This window comes from Girardinichthys multiradiatus, chromosome 24 (genome assembly GCF_021462225.1).
Source record: "Girardinichthys multiradiatus isolate DD_20200921_A chromosome 24, DD_fGirMul_XY1, whole genome shotgun sequence".
In the NCBI taxonomy this organism is placed as follows: domain Eukaryota; kingdom Metazoa; phylum Chordata; class Actinopteri; order Cyprinodontiformes; family Goodeidae; genus Girardinichthys; species Girardinichthys multiradiatus.
Window position 1 is genome coordinate 26,254,097 of NC_061816.1, and position 20,353 is coordinate 26,274,449.

The following is a 20,353-nucleotide window of genomic DNA, read 5'->3' on the forward strand; positions in this document are numbered from 1 at the left end:
CACAAATAAGGAATGTGACTTTGGTTTCACGAGCTCACAATATACAGAAATTAGGTATAAGTATATAAACTATAGAGGAAATAAAATGCATGTACATATATATGCATGTACAGCCATTTTTGTAATCTTTAAATCAAGAAAAAGAGAACAGCAGATTGTAATCGTGCAAATATGCTTTTTTTGTTTCACAGCAGAATAGCTGAAAACTCAGGCTGTAAGGTGTTCATTGGAGAAACAGCCGGGGGTGAAGAAACACAGGACAAACTGAATAAGTAGAGTAGAAGATGGCCAGCAACTCCTATGGGAGATTTTACTAGTTGAGGTTTTATTATTATTCCAAATTGTGTCCACGTGTGAGGACCAGCTCAGGTCCTGAGAAAGGGTGGTTCCTAGGTACCAGAAGCAATCCACAGTAGATACTGTGTTGTTGAGGACGGTGAGGGGAAGGAGTAGGGAGTGAGGGCATTCTTCCTACAGTCTCTGTCGTCCCTACAGTCTCAAGTGGGTTAAGCTCCAGATGGCTCTGATTGCAACAATGGACCAGCAGATCTACTTCTTGTCTGTATGCAGACTTGTCACTGTCCTGGATCAGACCAATGTCATTGGTATCATCTGCAACCTCAGGAGTTTCACAGACGGGTCCGCTGAGGTGCAGTTGTTTTAAGATGGTAGAAATCTGTTCTCCCACTTTCAGACCCCATAAAGACCCCCCTTTAGCCTCTGAACCAGCTAATTAGATTTATACATAATTGGACTTAGCAAGTTATCTACTGCAGGTGAGATACTGACTGCCTACAACTGCCTAGTGGAACCAACTAAGAATTAAAGAATGCTGGTCTCTAATTTCAAGAAATACGTTTTATTTATTTATTTTTATTATAAGAATTTAAAGTGTCATACAACAAACAGTTTTTATAAGCAGCCATAGAGAAATTCTTTAAAGATGTTACTTCCTAGTGAAGCTCAAACTGCTCCACAGAGTCAGGTAGACCATAAACAGAAATTTAAATTAAATTAAAATAAAATAAAGAATGTAACAAATATGCAAAACTTCAACTAAGATGTCTAGAGTACTTACACCACACTCTGGAAAAGTATGGAATTTAAGTACTTTCCAGGTCTGAAAAAGTATGGAAGAGGAAAACAAAGTATGGGAAAATTATTAAATTCACGGACCTTATCGTACATTTCATTGTCTAAATGACTTATTCTTCCTTCATTCTGTAAATGTTTCCTTGTGTCCTTCTATATTTCTTCTCTTCTCCCCTGATCACCTGAGCCATCATGAACTTCTTTCATCCATTTCTTTCTCTCTTGTGTCCTTCTTTCCTTCCTTTCTTCATTATGTCATTCCTTCCTCATGTCCTTCATAGAGTCTTACTTTCTTCCTTGTGTTCATTCTTTCATCCTCTCCCCATCTTTCCTTCCTTTAATTCAATTCAGTTTTATTTATATAGCGCCAATTCACAACATGTCTCAAAGCACTTCACAAAAGTCAGGTTCATACATTCCAATTAATCCTAACCTTTGAACAGTGCAGTCAGATTCAGTTATTTATTCAAATTGGATAAAAAGTTTTTTTGTCTGTTAATCCTTTACTGTCTTCTGCCCCTGTGTCACTCATCCCTTCCTTCCTTCCTTCATTCTTTCCTTCATGTCCTGTCCTTTCTTGTTTTCATTATTCCTTATTTCCTTGTGCCCTTCATTCCTTCTTCTTGTTCTTTCCTTCCTTCTTTGTTTTGTGGGTATTTTTGCAGGTTCCATATGTAAAGCCCTCCTGATGTTTGCCACAACTTGATGGTGAAAGTTTGCCTTTATATTCTAAAGTGATCATGAAGGAGTTAGAACTCAGGAAAATCTGGAACAGTATGGAATTTCCACATCATAAATTAAGAGGGAGCTTGGATGTGACAAAGAAGCTGACTTCATTGATGTGCCTTTTGGAATGGAAATTTCTACAATTGGCACATCTGGAATAAAGTGGTTTGCAAAAACGAGCAAAGTTAAATCCAAACTTTTCAATGTTTTGTTCCCAATGTCAGCACACAAATATGTCTGTTTCCAATCTTAGTGTCAGTGTACTCTAACATTAACATATAACACTAGTTAACGTTTAAAAGAAATGATGTAAATAATGTTGCAGGTGATTTTTAAATAAATGTTGGTGGAAGAAATGTTTTATGTCCCCCCTGCTGGACATGCATCAAGTGCCCAAAGTTGGTAAAACAACTCTATATAAATGCAATAAAAACCGAGCATTTGCTAAAACTTTAATTCCCTCTGAGTATGTAAATAAACATTTCTTCTTTCTCTGTTTCTTTCTCTAGTTCCTTTCTAACCCTGCAGTGACCTTTGGGACGGCTATAGCTGCCTTCTATCTGCCCGTTGTCATTATGACAGTCTTATACATCAACATCTCCTTGGCTTCCAGGAGCAGAGTCTCCAAACACAAACCTGAGAAGAAAGAGAAGAAGGGAATAAAGTAAGATTCATCAGTGAATAAAACATCAAACATCTTTGAAATACCTTCTGGGTAAAATACTTTTTTTATTCAAGCTAGCCAGACAAAGTAAACATTTTAAACCAGACGTTTATGTGCCCTGCATTACAAGACACATTTGCTTTTTCCTTCATTTGCTTAACCATTCCTAGGATTAGGTAGGATTACCCAAATTATTTCTTTTGCTAAATTCAAGGGTGATAAGAGCTTTTCAGGTTGGAGGGGAGTTCCTGCCTCAAGTGGAGGAGTTCAAGTATCTCGGGGTCTTGTTCACGAGTGAGGAGAGAAGGGAGCGGGAGACAAACAGAGAGATCGGTGCGGCTGCCACAGTAATGAGGACGCTGTGTGCCGGTCCGTTGTGAGCTGAGCGGAAAAGCGAAGCTCTCAATTTACCCATCGTTCTACAGTCCTACCCTCACCAATAGGCATGAAGTTTGGGTCATGACCAAAAGAATGAGATCCTGGATACAAGCAGCTGAAATAATCTTCCTCTGCAGGGAGTGTGCCCAGCCTCCCTCTTAGAGATAGGGTGAGGAGCTCGGCCATCCGGGAGAAGATCGGAGTAGAGCCGCTGCTCCTCCACATCGAGAGGAGTCAGTTGCAGTGGCTCGAGCATCTGTATCAGATGCCTCCTGGACGCCTCCCTCGGAAGGTATTCAAAGCATGTCCCACCAGGTGGAGGCCCAGAATTGGTAGAATTGCCCTTTAAACTTTAGTCAAAGTTGGGTCAAGTATTTTGGGTTTTTCTTCCACAAGACAGAACTGAGGTTACTGGGTCAATATAACCTTTTGCAGCTCTGCCCACAAATGAGATCAGGACTTTGTGATGATCACTCCAAAACACTGACTTTGTTGTCCTTAAACAACTTTCTAAACTAATTTGGTGGTATTCTGAGAGACATTGTCCTTTTGAAAGACACATTTGTGTCCAAGTTTAACTTCCTGGCTGACAGATGTTGCTGTAATATTGTGGAAAGAACATTGTATGGAAACACATTCTTACATATTCATTTGTTCTTTCCTCGCACTGCCATCTATTTTGTGAAGTCCCCCCACCCCCCACTGCAGCAAGACTCCCACACAATATGATGCTGCCACCCCCATACTCTATGGTGTTCTTAGGCTTTTCTACAAATCTAACGATGGTCATTATTGTCCAACATTTCAAATTTTGTTTCAGATCACAGGACATGTCTTGAAAATTTTAAATCTTTGTACATGAAAATATTTTTAAACTGTTATCAGCCTTTTAATAATACTTTTGGGGTAATGGCTTCTTCCTCCCTGAGTGGTCTTTCAGCCCATGTTAGTACAGGACTGGTCTCACTGTGGATAATGACTCTTTATCAACTTTAGCAGCATCTTCACAAGATCTTTGACTTTACCTGTTAATATCTAGGACACAGAACCTGTCTCCTCCCTAAACAGCATGATGGCTGGACATTCCCATGCTAAGGATACATGCAGACCATTGTTAGAAATGCCACTCTGGGTTCCTGAGCAAGACCCTTAGCCTCAGATGTCTCCCTGGGCTCTGCACAGCAGCCATCTGCTCCTTAAGGGACAGGTTAAAAGCAGAGGATACATTTAATTGCAATGTACAATTTGCAATGACAAACAAGGATGTTTATTATTAACAAAAAAACCTTCTCATTATTCTGACATTTAGCAAATAGAAACTATTTACTAAAATAGGCAAACCTCTGTAGTATTTTGGAGTGTGTTATACAGTGATTTAATCATCCAGGTACTTTCTAGATGTACTTTTTCATGATAATAGAGTTATTTGGAGATTAATAGAACACAGTTTTGGTTGTGTCCAAGTAAATATCTAACTTGCCCAAAGTCTTTAACATATTACCTAAATGAATTAGTACTGTTCTTTCTTCCAGAACTCCGAACCTAATAAAGAGTCACCTGATAAAGCAGAACAATAACAATGACACCAGCCCTCAAGCAAGTCCTCGCTCCACTCCGAAGGCCAGTGTGGACTCAACCACCACTGCACTGGATGGGGTAAAGAATGGAAGAGTTGAGGAACAAAAACCTTCTCAACCAGAAGCCCTGGGGCATCCAAGTCCTAGACTCGCACAGGTACTCACCTGCAGCCTCTCTGCCCATCTCTACTGTCCATCAGTCAGGGACACTGGCACACTTTCTGATACACCTCCAATTCCAATGAAATTGGGACATTGTGTAAAATGTAAATAAGAACAGAATACAATGATTTGCAAATCCTGTTCAACCTACATGGAACTACAAAGATAAGATATTTAATGTTCAAATTGATAAACTTTATTGTTTTCTTTGGAATATATGAATGTGGTGCATGCAACACATTTCCAAAACAGCTGGAACAGGGGCATGTTTACCATTGTCTTACATCACCATTCCTTTTAACAACATTCATATTTTGCGCTTCATAATCCACCACACATTTTCAGAAGGAGACTGAGGTCTGGACTGAGGTCTGGGCTTACACATGCCATGGGCCCTAGCACAGCCCCATACTATGGGGAGAAACTTGTGTCATCAGAAACTGAATTTGAATTGCTCAGACTGAATCCGTATTTGCGTAATTTGAAATTAAACGCATCGCTATGATGTAGTTTGACTACTCTCATTTTCAGGTCTGAAATTCAATTTTATTTCCAAATTTCAGTTTTTTGTGTCACACATCTGGGTCCTTGAAGCCACAGATTAATCAAAAATTAATCGAGTCACATATTCATCTATTTACGTTCCACATCAGGTAAAACTTCCTTTACGGCATTTTGAGCTGGAGCAGTGCAGCATACATGAGCTTGGCGGATGTCAATCACCAAGTCAAATAAACATCTATAAGAAACATCATATCAACAAATGATTGTCAAACAGTAACACTTATGCTACCTGCAGCTATTAGCTAAACATGCCAGATTAGCATAGTGTGCTGCCGGTGTTAAGTCAGTCTGTGTTTCCCCTGCCCTTACTTCAGCGTAACTTCTGTTGCCTAGCAACCGTGTTAGCGTGAAGCACAGAGCTGTGAACCCGAACAAATGGAGCCTGAAGGTGAATACCACTGTCTCCATTGTAAATGACTACATGGTTTTTATTTACCCTTTTACATATTACTGATGGCTTATAATCCTATTTTGTTTCAAATGTTCTTGTTTTATGATCATTATTCATTTATGTTCATTATTCATTTAAAATGTTCAAAATTATTTTTGTGTTGATAGATATAAAAATCTAACACTGTAGGTAAAATGCATTGATTGACAAATACCATTTGTTTAATTTATTTGTAAAACTTTTAACAACTTAAAGACTAAAAAATTAACTTTAGTTTAAATCAGTTTATTTGTAGAGCATAGTAATAATAATAATAATTATAATTATAATAAATAAACCAAAGATTAATATTACATATCATCTTACTGAATTATACCTGTTTAACTTCCACTCATTGAGGAAACCCAGCGGGAGTTTGAAAACAATGTGCCGGGAGTAAGCCGGCTACTGGGGCAGCGGACATTTCCAAACACGTCAGCGCACTTGTGCAATTAAGAGATATCTTGATAAACCGATCAGATATTTCAGGTTTACACAACTACATTCTGGTCTAAAAACATTGTAAACGTTCATTTTGTTTAACAGAATGCGCAATATATCCAATTTTATTCACAGCTTCTCTCTCTCCTCCGGTCTTTGCTACTTCCGTTTGAACAATCTACTTTGACCCACAATGAATCATGGGATAGGGTGGGCCACGGAGGATACTCCGGACCCATCCTTCAAATCTGGGGAAAAGAAGGACGCATTTGTCGGCAGCATTTGGTGGAGCCTTCAAAGTTGGATGGCCTTTGTTGCGACGTTCAAAGGATGCAGCCCTTGAATTTGGACGCAGCAATAGTGAATGACATCCGTGAAACAGTAAATCTGTGTTTGATTAATCTGTGGCTTCAAGGACCCTGATGTGTGAGACAAAAAATTTAATTTTGGAACTGAAATTGAATTACAGAACTAAAAGTGAAAGTAATTTTCAAAGCAAACAAATTTAGTTTCAAAACATTAAGTTCAGTTTCAGTTTAGTGAAATTCCTTTCCAAACCAATGTATTTGTAGGGACCCCAGCCATGGGTTACAACATTAAAGGCCAGTAAGAAAGATTCTGGAACTTTCAAAATAAATCACATTAACCTACTTCCAGCACAGCCAGCAACAGGAGTAACAGCAGATTTCCCGTGATGTCACTGTTTGAACAAAAAACCCTGTTTCGCAACAGACCTCTTCCACGCAGGTCCCCAGCGGAACTGGAAGGAGAGACAGAGCGCTATTGTGTCTTTGCTGGCAAACAGAGATAAACTCTTCAAACTGGATCCAAGAGGGTCTTGTAATACGATCACGCGATTATATGCATTAAGTAGGTATGAATTGCTTTTGTGTATCAGGTATTCATTCATGAACGAGGTACTTAAGGTACAAGTGTGACTTCTTTCTGAGGTCTATAGAAGCAAACTGTGTTCCAGAGAGTTCCCAGCAGAGACCCGGTCTCTACAACGCTGCTCTGCGTATAATTCTGCCCGGGCCGGCAGATCGAGCCGCCTCCCTCCCACAGCTACGGAGGTTAGCTGCAAGTTAACCCTTTGTTCACTGTGGAAGCTTTCTTCAACTTCGTTGCCCCGGACAACTTTTCCTCAGCACGGTTCACGTGAGAGGTAGTGGTTAGGCGGAGAGTTTAGCTCAGAATGAAATAATCTAAACATCTTTCGTTTTATGACATTTGGTTTTGTTTGTGTTAAAAGCTCAACTATCTTAGTACTAGCAGATTATCTGTTCAGCACTATGTGCTCAGTTTATATGTTCTGTGTTTGTGTTTTTAAAGAGAAATTATGATTATGAATATGGTATTTCATATTTCATATTAATACTTTAATATTTTATTAAATAATATTTCGGGCTGCTAGGGGTTGTCCTGTGAATATCAGCCCAAGCTCTGACATTATTGAACAGCATAAACTCTGCACACATATGGAATGAATTCACACAATTTCTTAAAATACAAGAATTTATTAACAAAAATAAGTCAACTCAAAGTCAAACATATTTCAATCAACAAACTCTTTACTTTGCTAAAACAATCCAACTAAACTACCAAGCAGAATTAAAGAATAATGAAGACTAATGGACTATGTACAATATAAACAAGTTGATTAAAGATAGTTGAAATCATGACCAAAAGAGTGATGCAACATTACCATGAAATGTTATTTATGTTTGAGAACCAAGGATTATCTTGAAGAATCTGGAAGTGAAGTGAAGTTAGTCTTGGAACCAACTTAGGCAATATTTGGCATACCTTTAGACAACCATTCACAGTGCAAGATCAGACAAAATATTATTTTAATAAAATAATATTTTAAAGAATGATTTGCTGAATAAAACCAATCTTCTGGATGACTAATTCTCAACGGTGTCTAATTAGCTGCCTTTATTTATTAAAATAATATTTAAAAAAATATTATTTTGAATAAGAACTGAATCTTTGAGAAATGGGCTTAATTGTGTTACGTAAATTCAATTCAATTCAGTTTATTTCTATAGCACCAATTCACAACACATGTTGTCTCAAGGTTCTTCACAACAGTCAGGTTCATACATTCCAATTAATCCTAACCACTGAACAGTTCAGTCAGATTGAGTTATTTATTCAAATTGGATAAAAAGTTTTTCTATCTAAGGAAACCCAGCAGATTGCATCCAGTCAGTGACTTGCAGCATTCACTCCTCCTGGATGAACATGTAGAGACAGTGGACAGTCACTGGCGTTGACTTTGCAGCAATCCCTCATACTGAGCATGCATGTAGCGACAGTGGAGAGGAAAAACTCCCTTTTAACAGGAAAAAACCTCCAGCAAAACCAGAACCAGAATCAGTGTGAGCGGCCATCTGCCACGACCGACTGGAGGTTTGAGAGAACAGAGCAGAGACACAAAGAGAACAAAGAAGCACTGATCCAGGGGTACTTTCTATGGGAAGGAAAAGTAAATGTTAATGGATGTAGCTCCTTTAGTCGTTTCATCTAGAAAGAAAGAACAGATAAACTCTGAGCCAGTTTTCAAGGTTAGAGCCTGAAAGAGAGCACATAGAGTTAGTCACAGTAAAAGCTCAGTCAATCACCATGTCTAGGAGAGAGAAAGAGTTAAACACTGAAAGACAGGGCCATGTGGATTATTGGTAGAGGGTGAGCATTAAGTTGATGCCAGCAGAAGCTCGGACGATTCCCCTCTCCAGAAAGGTCTCACAGGTAGACACAGAGTCAGGCCAGGTGTAGCTTCTAGGAAGAGAAAAGAGAGAACATGAAGTTAAAAGCTGAAATAAAAGCAAATAATGCAGAATTGGAGAGTAGTGTGAGAATGTAATGAAGAGGGTGAAAGTGGTCATTATGTCCTCCAGCAGCCTAAGCCTATAGCAGCATAACTACAGAGATAGCTCAGGATAACCTAAGCCACTCTAAATATAAGCTTTATCAAAAAGGAAAGTTTTAAGCCTAGCCTTAAAAGTAGACAGTTTGTCCATCTAGAGCCCACTGATGGCTGTTGTTACACTAAAAACCACAACGATTGGGGTACCTCTCTTTGTCAAATTGATTATAACCATTGGAAAAGAGAGGGGGCCATACAGGTAGCAGAAAACTTAGTTATCAAGTTTAGTAAAATAATATTTAGGGAAATATTTTTTGTTTTGGGGCTGCACGGTGGCACAGTTGGTAGCACTGTTGCCTTGCAGCAAGAAGGTCCCGGGTTCGATTCACAGCCTGGGGTTTTTCTGCATGGAGTTTGCATTTTCTCCCCGTGCATGCGTGGGTTCTCACCGGGTACTCCGGCTTCCTCCCACAGTCCAAAGACATGCGTGTTAGGTTAATTTGTAACTCCAAATTGCCCTTAGGTGTATGAATGAGTGTGTGCGCGGTTGTTTGTGTGTTGCCCTGCGATGGACTGGCGACCTGTCCAGGGTCTATGGGCCTCTCACCCATAGACTGCTGGAGATAGGCACCAGCTCCCCTGTGACCCACTATGGAATAAGCGGTAGAAAATGACTGACTGAATATTATTTTACTAGATTGAAAACCTCGTTCATAAATGAATACCGGATACACAAACAGCAATTCATTCCTACTTGACTTAGTGCATATGATCGCGTGATCATGACACTCTTGGATCCAGTTTGAAGAGTTATGTCTGTTTGCCTGCAAAGAGAGCTGTGTCCCTACGTCCGGTTCCTCTGGGGACCTGCGTGGAAGAGGTCAGTTTGTTGCAAAAGCGGGGTTTTTATTCGGACAGTGACGTCACGAGAAGTCCGCTGTTATACCCTGTTTCTGGCTTTGCTGGAAGTAGGTTAAAGAGATTTATTTTGAAAGTTCCAGAAAAGTTTGTGCTGGCCTTTCATTTTGTACCCATGGCTGTGGTCCCAACAGCAGCGATGCATCTGAAAGTTGCATGACTGTAGCTCTCGAAGGCTAGAGTTGGAGACCTCTAACTTTGATCCTTAAGCAGAGATGTAAAGAGTTGAAGCAGCTGTGTTTAGTGAACCACCTCACTGCTCACCATAACAATGAAAAATGTAGCTCGTTTGCCCTTTAACCTTACTTGTAGTCTAACAATTCAATGTACTGAGATAAATCTGGCATTTCAACTGACAAGAACCATCAAATGCTTTGAGTGAATATGGCCTTAAATCACACATAATCAATCAATCATTCAATATAGCCTTAGAGCTATTTCAACAGTGCCCTTCAGTAATGGTGGAGCTCACTGAATATTGTCCATTTTGCCGTTCCACTTCAAACTTCAATCTTAAGGCCTCGACCATATAGCCCAAGTCATTTCCTCTCTAAAACCTTGGTGATTCTGAAGCTTCCTATGTTCTTTCCTTCTGATGTTGCTTTCACTGGAAATCACTACTTCCCTCTTTTTACTTTGTCCACCACCACGTCAGTGACTGGTTGGTTAGCCATGTTTATCTGGTTATCTCCATGGATCTGGAAGTCCCATAGGGTCTTAACCCTCTCTCAACCAGTCTTTGATTGTGGGGCCTTCAGCCTGTACTTGGCACAAATATTATTTGGGCCAATTTATTCCTTTAGCAGGTTATCATTGGGCCCAATTTCCTTATGTGCTCTGGGATCTTTGCTGCTTCTTCTGGGATTCTGGATGGGTGGTGACACTACATGGCACACAGTCTCATGGTGCTGGAATTTGGATGAAACGCTCAATGCATTTTGAGGAGCTTTCTTGTCTTGATATTAGTGACCTAGCCCCTTTTTTGAACATGCTGCTAGCATAGCTCCCAAGACTGTTGTGGTTGATGACAGTGAATAAGGTTCCACTGACAACCGTGGAGAGAGTGGAGCTAATGATCAATACGTATTTCCAAAAGTGGCTCTACATTAGATCTGGTCATGTATAACTACCGCGTCATCTATAGAGATCTAGAAAAATTTTAACTGGCAAAGTGCAGGGTTGCAGTGGTCAAGAGACGACAAGGTCATAAAAACTTTAATAAAGACAAGATCCAGGTGTAACTTGACAGCCTCAACATAACTTACAAGCAGAGAGGAACCTCAAGCTTAGAGAGATTGGAGTGCTCTGTGCAAAGATAACATCTGGTAATGATATACTTCTAATTATAGAAAGATGCCAAGGCAACAGGAAAGATAACCATGATCCAGACAGAAATAACACCTGGAAGAGGAGCGGAGGAACTCAAGAGCAGCAGATCTAGGAGCCCAGGGTGCATGGACAAGGTGGGTTCTACCAATGAGGAAGTGGATAGAACTGACCTCGAGAGACTAGAACCAATCCAGATCTCCTTCCTGCTGAAAGCAGTTTATAACACACTTCCAACCCCTATAAATCTTCACAGGTTGGGTGTAACAGACAACCTAGTGTGCAAGCTTTTCTGGCCAAAGGAAAGCTCCAGCTGACAGAATATACAGGTAGCATCATGACAAGGTTATGGCTGTGCTCGCTGCAATCCTTGAGATGTAGCAGGAAACATCAACCAAGGTAAAATAACATAAAACTGCATTTGTGAAGGAGAGGAAAAAGCCAGTGGCATCCAACAAAATTAGAGCAAGTCTCCTACAGTTAGTTCAGAAATGGCAACTGAGGGTTGACCAGAAGAGGATGTTTCAGTTCCCAGACAACGTCCACAAAACCTAAAGGCCTGATGCATTATTATTCTCCATTGAACCAAGGAAGATCATCACAGTTCAGCTCATAAACCCTTGGGAACAGGGATGTGAGGTTGCATTTCAGAGGAACACTGTGCGTTACAAAGACCTGATGCAAGACTGCAGAGACAAAGGCTGGCAAGCTTGGATATAGTAGGGCTGACAGGAAGCAAGGGAAAGAAGGCAGCCCGAAAAATGGGAGAGGCAGTAGAAAGAGCCTCCTGCTAGATATGAGTTAAGAAGGAGGAGATGAGTGGCTGACCATCACTGCTCACCCACCAACTGGAGAGCTATTATGTTTGGAAATCAGCATAAAGCAGGAACACCAGTTAGGTGAGAACAACCCAGTTGCTGTTGCTGTTAAAAGGAATTATTTCTTTTAACAGCAACAGGTTTGTTCTTTCTCATCTGTTAGATATAAGCCTCATCCCAATATCCCACCTAGTGGTGAGCACAAGAGGGTTATTAGTCGGGGTCGAAACATTCAGTGTTTGGCACACATCAGATGACACAATCTCTTTGCTAAAGGCTGCATCCATTGACTAACAGAATTACTAAAGGAGAAGCATCTCAGGATGTATGCAGTCAGTATAATCTGGGTATTGACTGAATAGACTTAATTCTTATCATTAAGTTGACTTGTGGTGGCTAACATCCTGGCAGTTTCTTTGTGGTTGCTGTTTGCTAGTGTTGTAGCTAAAGTATTTGTGAGATTTCTGCTGGGGTAGTAAAATCATTACAGCTGTAAAGTTTACATATACTGACATAGGGTCAATGTGCATCTGTGGCCAAGCTTTAATTTTCTGGATGATATCCTGAGATGTTAATTTAATATATCTTTATGATGTTCTTTTCTCAGAAGCGATCTGTTTTGCGAGGTTTACCAGTGAGTCCTGCAGCACGCACAGCATGTACTTCCACTCCTGTATTCTATAATGTGCTCAGGCTTGCAAGCTTCCATCTTTTTACTCCAAATGTAACAATTGCCTTTATGGATCAACACTTCAATTTAAGGGCATTTATGATCTTTGTCCTGAATGTATTCGCATCCTGTAATCTTTTTGGCAGTAATGGCTTCCTTCTCTCTGAGCGGCCTTTCAACCCATGTTGGTACAGGACTCATTTACCTGTGGATAATAACATTCTCTTACAAGCTTCTGCCAGCCTCTTTTAGGTCTTTTGCTTTTATTATGGAGTCAATTAACACATTTTGCACCAAACCAGTCTCTTTCATAATCAGTAGAACAGTTGGAAATTCCAACTTTGATGTAATGTCCTTAAAACAAGTCAGAATGACGCTCAGTATTGTGTGTGACCTCCACGTACCTGTATGACCTCCCTACAACGCCTGGACATGCTCTTGATGAGACGGCAGATGGTCTCCTGAGGGATCTCCTCCCAGACCTGGACTAAAGCATCCGCCAACTCCTGGACAGTGTGTGGTGCAACGTGACGTTGGTGGATGGAGCGAGACATTATGTCCCAGATGTGCTTAATTGGATTCAGGTCTGAAGAACGGGCGGGCCAGTCCATAGCTTCAATGTTTTCATCTTGCAGGAACTGCTGACACACTCCAGCCACATGAGGTCTAGCATTGTCCTGCATTAGGAGGAACCCAGGGCCAACCGCACCAGTATATGGTCTCACAAGGGGTCTGAGGATCTCATCTCGGTACCTAATGGCAGTCAGGCTACCTCTGGCGAGCACATGGAGGGCCAAGAAATGCCACCCCACACCATTACTGACCCACTGCCAAACCGGTCATGCTGAAGGATGTTGCAGGCAGCAGATCTCTCTCCATGGTGTCTCCAGACTCTGTCACGTCTGTCACATGTGCTCAATGTGAACCTGTTTTCATCTGTGAAGAACACAGGGCACCAGTGGCGAATTTACCAATCCTGGTGTTCTCTGGCAAATACCAAGCGTCCTGCACGGTGTTGGGCTGTGACCACAACCCCCATTTGTGGACGTCGGGCCCTCATACCATCCTCATGGAGTCGGTTTCTAACCGTTTGTGCAGACACATGTACATTTGTGGCCTGCTGGAGGTCATTTTGCAGGGCTCTGGTAGTGCTCCTCCTGTTCCTCCTTGCACAAAGGTGGAGGTAGCGGTCCTGCTGCTGGGTTGTTGACCTCCTACGGCCTCCTCCACGTCTCCTGGTGTACTGGCCTGTCTCCTGGTAGAACCTCCAGGCTCTGGACACTACGCTGACAGACACAGCAAACCTTCTTCCTGGATGAGCTGCACTACCTCAGCCACTTGTGTGGGTTGTAGAGTCCGTCTCATGCTACCACGAGTGTGAAAGCACCACCAACATTCAAAAGTGACCAAAACATCAGCCAGAATTCATCGGTACTGAGAAGTGGTCTGTGGTCCCCACCTGCAGAACCACTCCTTTATTGAGTGTCTTGCTAATCGCCAAAGATTTCCCCCTGTTGTCTTTTCCATTTGGACAACATGATGTGAAATTAATTGTCAATCAGTGTTGCTTCCTAAGTGGACAGTTTGATTTCACACAAGTTTGATTTACTTGGAGTTATATTGTGTTGTTTAAGTGTTCGTTTTATTTTTTTGAGCAGTGTATAATTGTTTGAGTGGATGGAGGTGGGAATTGGACCGAAATATAAACCTGACTTGTGGAGGTCCGCAATTCTCTTCCTGATAGCTTGGCTGATTTCCTTTGAGTTTCCCATGATTTCATTTAAGGAAATGGTGTGTTTGAGGTTCTGCCTTGACATCATCATTTAGGTTTTCCCAAATGTCTTACAAATATCATAAATGTAGTGAATGTACACTTTTAAAACTCTAAACTAGTCTTTGTGTCAATATTTTGGCATTTAGGAAGTTCTGGTAATCCTAACTGACCTTAAACAGAGAATAGGATATAGGTAATGGAAAATGGATGCAAAATGAGAATAACTGTTAGGACAAAGAAAGAGAGAAGGTAAGAGGTTGAAGATTGAGAAACCAAACCCCAGTAAAACTGAGGGACGGGTCTCCACAACAACACCGAAAACCTCATTGTTACTTTTTGTGCATGCAGAGCATTATGCATCTAAATGATTGTCAGTATTGTTGTTTTGTTCTGAAAGATGAATGCCCCCAGCCTACATGTTCACCTTTACCTTCTGTTTCAGGTCCAGCAGCAGCTGTATGACAGCAGCAAGGAGTGTTTATGCAACACTAAATTACAGTTTGGTTCAAAATAACAGCTTGTCTAAAAAAGTGAGGAATGCTCAAAATACTTATTATAGCTCTGATTTTGGTTTAGGTTTCTAGTCTTACTTTTACCTCAGTCCCTCAGTTTCATGTTTTTTTCAACTGTTTCTCCCAACATCCAGTAATCATATTCTCTATTATAAATATTCTTTGGTTCACTTATTCCATGTCAGATCTTCTGTTGTCCTGACTCTGTTTTGCCGTTGTCCGTTCTGTTTATTAAATCCTGTTTTTTTCACCATACTCCTGCCGTCCTCTTCTCTGCATTTGGGTCCTCAACACCACCAAAAACATGACAAATCTTGCTTTCATCAGTTCCTGAAATTTTCCACCATGTTCAATTCAGTCAATGTAGTTTGCAAGTTGTAACCTCTTTTGCCTGTCGTTTTTTTTCAGCAATGCAAGGCATTCTTGGCTGCTTGTTCTTAGTCACAGTAGACTCCCGTTAACATTAAACACAACTGTAAGAGTACTGTTTCTTTAACATAATTTCTGCTTTAAGTTTTAAGCATGGTCAGGACAGTAGGTTCAGAAAGTTGTTGCAGTACTTTGACCTGTGTGTAGACTGGGAGGAGCTTGTTAGGGTGGAAATGCAATGTACGCAGTTGTTTCCAATGCTAATTTCAGAAAATGTTATAGAAAAAAGAAAATTTTGCTAAAACAGGCTCAAAGTAAAATAAAAAGGTACCTGAGAGCACTGATTGTGGTGAAGCATTTATGTTTGTTGCCCATGGTAACCTTTATATAGTTTTTGTACCATGGAGAGTATCTATTTAATCATCCGCTACTGATCTAGCCTTTCTCTGTAACCGAGCTCATTAGCGCATTCTGTTTTCGTCCTCAGAAAGTATGGATGTAGGTTTCTACTCTGGATGTTTGCTTTACCTCTTTGATGGATCGGTTTCAGTTTTTCTTTGGAGTTGTCTTACCTGCTCTATTAATCAAAATATCTTACATGAATTCCGCACACCTGCTGATAAAACAGATTCAAAATTTATGAACATCTGCAGAATGCTGCAATTCCTGACCCCCGCTGTCAGTTTTGGAGTGCCCTCAAATTAAAGAGACTGTATTTTAAGCTTGTATTTGTTACATAACTAAGTGGAATTTGAGTTTGTGCCTAACTGTGAGTCTTTTATACAGGAGGAAAAAGAGAGCTCCAACGACTCGTCCACAGCATTTATCCCTCCAACAGAACCAAAGGCCAACAATGAAGCGACATCTGAGGTTTGTGTCCAAATTCTGGATTATACTGTTGTCAGTGGTAATTTGTAGTGACATATTCTAATTTACACCCAACAGTCACTTTTGAGGCATACCTTGCCAGTATCGTGTTGAACACTCTTTTGCCTGCAGAACTGCACCAGATCTGGTAATTGTAGAGGTCATTGAAGTACAGTGAGCTCATTGTCGTGTTCAAGAAACCAGTTTGTGATGATATGAGCTCAGTGTCATGAAGCATTACTCTGCTGTAAGGAGCCATAGTAAGAGTACCCTGTGGCCTGAAAGGGATGGACATGGCCAGCAATTCAGGTACGCTGTAACATTTAAACACAGCTCAGTTGGGGCTAAGGGGCTCAAGTGTGCCAGGAAAATATCCCACACACCTTTAAACCAGCTCTACCAACCTGAACTGTAGATACAAGGTAGGATGGATCTATCCGTTCATGCTGTTTACACCAAATTCTGACCAGAGCATCGGAATGTTGCAGCTGAAATTGGGACGCGTTGAATCAGGCAACATTTTTAAGCTGCTATTGTCCAATTTTGGTGAGAATGTGTGAACTGTAGCCGAAAGGGGGGTTGGGACCCAGTGTGGTCTTCTGCTGCTGTTGCACATTTGCTTCTTCAAGGTTCAATGTCTTATCAGAATATCTTCAGAGAAGAATAGGCAGAATATCAACTGGTCATAATTTTTTGGAAGACTACGAATATTTAGATCGAAATTAGACTATATTCAGATGGAAAAGCATCAATGAGGAAGTTGTATTGTAACTCATTGTAATATTCACAAGGGACATGTCATGGTCAAAGTCTATGTCATGGCAACCTTTTTTATCTTTGATAAGTTCAATAGGATTAAAAAGCATGTGATCGACTATAACTCTGTTTGGTTAAGCATTGGTCAGACAGAAATGTAAGAAATTCTAAATCATTAAGTGCATAGAAGGGAAATTGTGAAGCACAGATTTCACAAACCCATGATGACTAGTTACAAGATGCTAACTTAGAAATAAGCGTAATTTTAAATGGAACCCACTTTTACACTGTGAATGGTAAATAACTGCACCCATATTTTTAATGCATTTGGAGGGTGTCTTTTTGTATTCAGGATGTAGCTGTAAAACTCAAAAGGAACACAAAAGAAAAAACAACACCTCTACTTGCAGTCAAAGAAGACTGCAAGGGAAACAGTTCAGTCAATAGTTCTAAATAGGCCTGGAGGGAGGATCAACTTATCATATCGCAGATATGCAACAGCTCTTTTTCTAGGCTCTTTCATTGATTTGGATTAGGTTACATTGTAAATTATTACTGTATAAATAAAGTAAGTTGAATTAAAAAGTTAATTTCTGTGTGGGAAACAGCATTCATATGCTGGGTTTTTCCCCCTCCTGAATATAAAACAGTAGCAGCAGGATTTCACACAATTCGTTTCACAACTATTATGGATGACAGAAAGCGTTTGCAATGATATTGGTCATTCATCAGTGGATGAAAGGATATATCATGTTTCTTTAGCAGTCCTCTCCTGTTTTTGACAGAGTTTAATGTGTTGGCGGATGCTTTATTCTTTTTTTCTCCTGCATCACAATTACTTGTAGACAGCCACCATTTTTATTATGTGTGTGCTGCAAACAGTGCTGGGTTTGGGAATTTGACACAATGTGTTCTGTGAGGCTCTGCTGGGAACGTCTGGCTGAGCCCTCGGCCAGGGATGTATTCAACTCCCACCTCCGGGAGAGCTTTGACCAGATTCCGGAGGAGGTTGGAGACATAGAGTCCGACGGGATTATGTTCTCTGCGTCTATTGTCGATGCCGCTGTCCGTAGCTGTGACTGTAAAGTCTGCTGTGCCTGTCGCAGCGGCAATCCCCGAACCTGGTGGTGCATTTTGGACTCTGGCAGGGCTGTCCTTTGTCACCGGTCCTGTTCATTACTTTTATGAACAGGATTTCTAGGCGCAGCCAAGGGCCGGAGGGGGTCTGGTTTGGGAATCAGTGAATTTCGGCTCTTCTTTTTGCAGATGATGTGGTTCTGCTGGCCCCTTCTAGCCAAGACCTACAACATGCACTGGGGCGGTTTGCAGCTGAGTGTGACGCGGCTGGGCTGAAAATCAGCTCCTCCAAGTCCGAGGCCATGGTACTCGACTGGAAAAGGGTGGCTTGTCCTCTTCAGGTTTGAGGGGAGTTCCTGCCTCAAGTGGAGGAGTTCAAGTATCTTGTCTTGTTCACAAGTGAAGGGAGAATGGAGCTGGAAATCAACAGAGGGATCGGTGCGGCTGCCGCAGTAATGGGGACTCTGTGCCGGTCCGTTGTGGTGAAAAGAGAGCTGAGCCGAAAAGCGAAGCTCTGGATTTACCGGTTGGTCTACGTTCCTATACTCACCTGTAGCCATGACCTTTGGGTCATGAAAGAAAGAACAAGATCCCGGATACAAGCGGCTGAAATGAGCTTCCTCCGTAGGGTGGCCGGGCACTCCCTTAGAGATAGGGTGAGGAGCTCGGCCATCCGGGAGGGGCTCGGAGTAGAGCCGCTGCTCCTCCACATCAAGAGGAGCAAGTTGAGGTGGCTCAGGCAACTATAGCGGATGCCTCCTGGACGCCTTCCTCAGGAGGTGTTCCAGGCAGACCATGCAGCCAAGCAGACCTTTTATGAAAGTCCTTGTGTATGTTATGCCATCTTGTGTGTATCAGAGGTCACCTGTATATGAACAAGTAGCCTATGTACATATACACATCCCCTTTAATCTGATTTAGCCATCTGTTAATACACGGCATACATCAAATCCACCATCCACTTGTGTTTCTGAATCTAAATTAGAATGTTTTTAGGGTCAATCATGAATGGCAAGTACCACCCCTAGACCAGTTCTTGTTTCACCAGTTGCATCGAGGTGTGAGATCTTAAGTATAAGAACTATGCTAAAATTGCATTATACACCATTATATACTTAAAATGCAAATGATACTGTTCAGAACAACAGAATCTTAAAGACTTTGATACACCTCTGAATCAGACCAGCAATGGATCCAGAAACACATTTAATGGATGCACAAAGTTGCACCGAAACGCCTCTTTGACTTCAGCAGATCCTGTAATCTTTGAAATACTACAAAGAAATCCTTCTATCATCCACATACTGAATTTATATACTGATAACCTGAAGCAAAGACCCTCTAACAGCAGTCATCAAGACTTGACTGTGGCAACAAGAGAGACATTTGAATCAACTAATGCAGAGACATCACAATTTCCTGGAGCGGAATTAGTTTCATCCACAATCTAAACAGAAGATCCAACTAGTGGTGTCTCTCCTTTAAGCAGACAAAATATCTACATGTCTCAGTTGTCTGCAGAACATCTTGACCCTTCTGGATCTAGGAGAAGACATTAATTAAGAGTAATTCTTGAAAACCCCAAAATAAATTTTTGAAAAGCATCTCCATCAAGACAAGGATTGAATCAAAAGGAGAAATAACAAAATACACAGGAGTGAAGATACAGAGGACAATAACCCTTCTATGGGGCCTGTAGAAAGCTCTTCCATCTCCAGTGCAGCTCAGCAGCCTGGTTGGATCAACACCTGCATTTTAGCTTCTTTCAATATGATTCAAAGAGTAACCGGGGTTTGTGTGCACATAGCTGGAAGAGTTTTCCATATATATATTTAGCCAATAAAGTAAACAATGAAAAAGCAAAATAGTTTCTTACTTTTCAGCGAAAAACCTTCCAAACTTAACAACTTTACCCTTACAAAATAGAGAGGAAGAAAACCTGGAAAGCTGCTGTATTTGTACACCTACATTGTTCCCTGTATAAGTAACCTCTGCAGCAAATGACTGTTTTCTGCTCCACCATCTATAATCTTCTCACTCTCTAGCATCTTCAGTACTGGCTTTCTGAGGTGGACTACAAGAAAGAGTACAAACATAATGTACTCAAGTAAAAGTACAGTTACTTTGATAAAATGTTACTTAAATTATAGTAAAGTTACTAGTGTCAAATGTTTCTCAAATAAAAGTAAAAAGTACCTCAATAATGTTTTTCTTAGGTAAAAGTCAGTTACTTTTTTATGAGCAGAAGAAAGTCCCTGTTGTGCATTTCATAAAGCAAAATAGGAGATAATAGTCTAAAACAGTTTTTAATTAAAGGAGGACCTTTATTAATTAATATTTGGGAGGTATTATGTGTAAAT

General features: G+C 40.8%; 1 protein-coding gene across 1 annotated transcript in view; it reads left to right on the plus strand.

The window, feature by feature from the left end:
* chrm4a (cholinergic receptor, muscarinic 4a) overlaps nucleotides 1–20,353 on the plus strand; it is a 62,158-nt gene that overhangs the window by 15,326 nt on the left and 26,479 nt on the right. Inside the window, exons 3-5 of the mRNA XM_047355659.1 lie at nucleotides 2,328–2,482; nucleotides 4,393–4,594; nucleotides 16,080–16,163. Coding sequence (XP_047211615.1) covers nucleotides 2,328–2,482; nucleotides 4,393–4,594; nucleotides 16,080–16,163 — 441 coding nt within the window. The remainder of the gene's footprint in view (nucleotides 1–2,327; nucleotides 2,483–4,392; nucleotides 4,595–16,079; nucleotides 16,164–20,353) is intronic.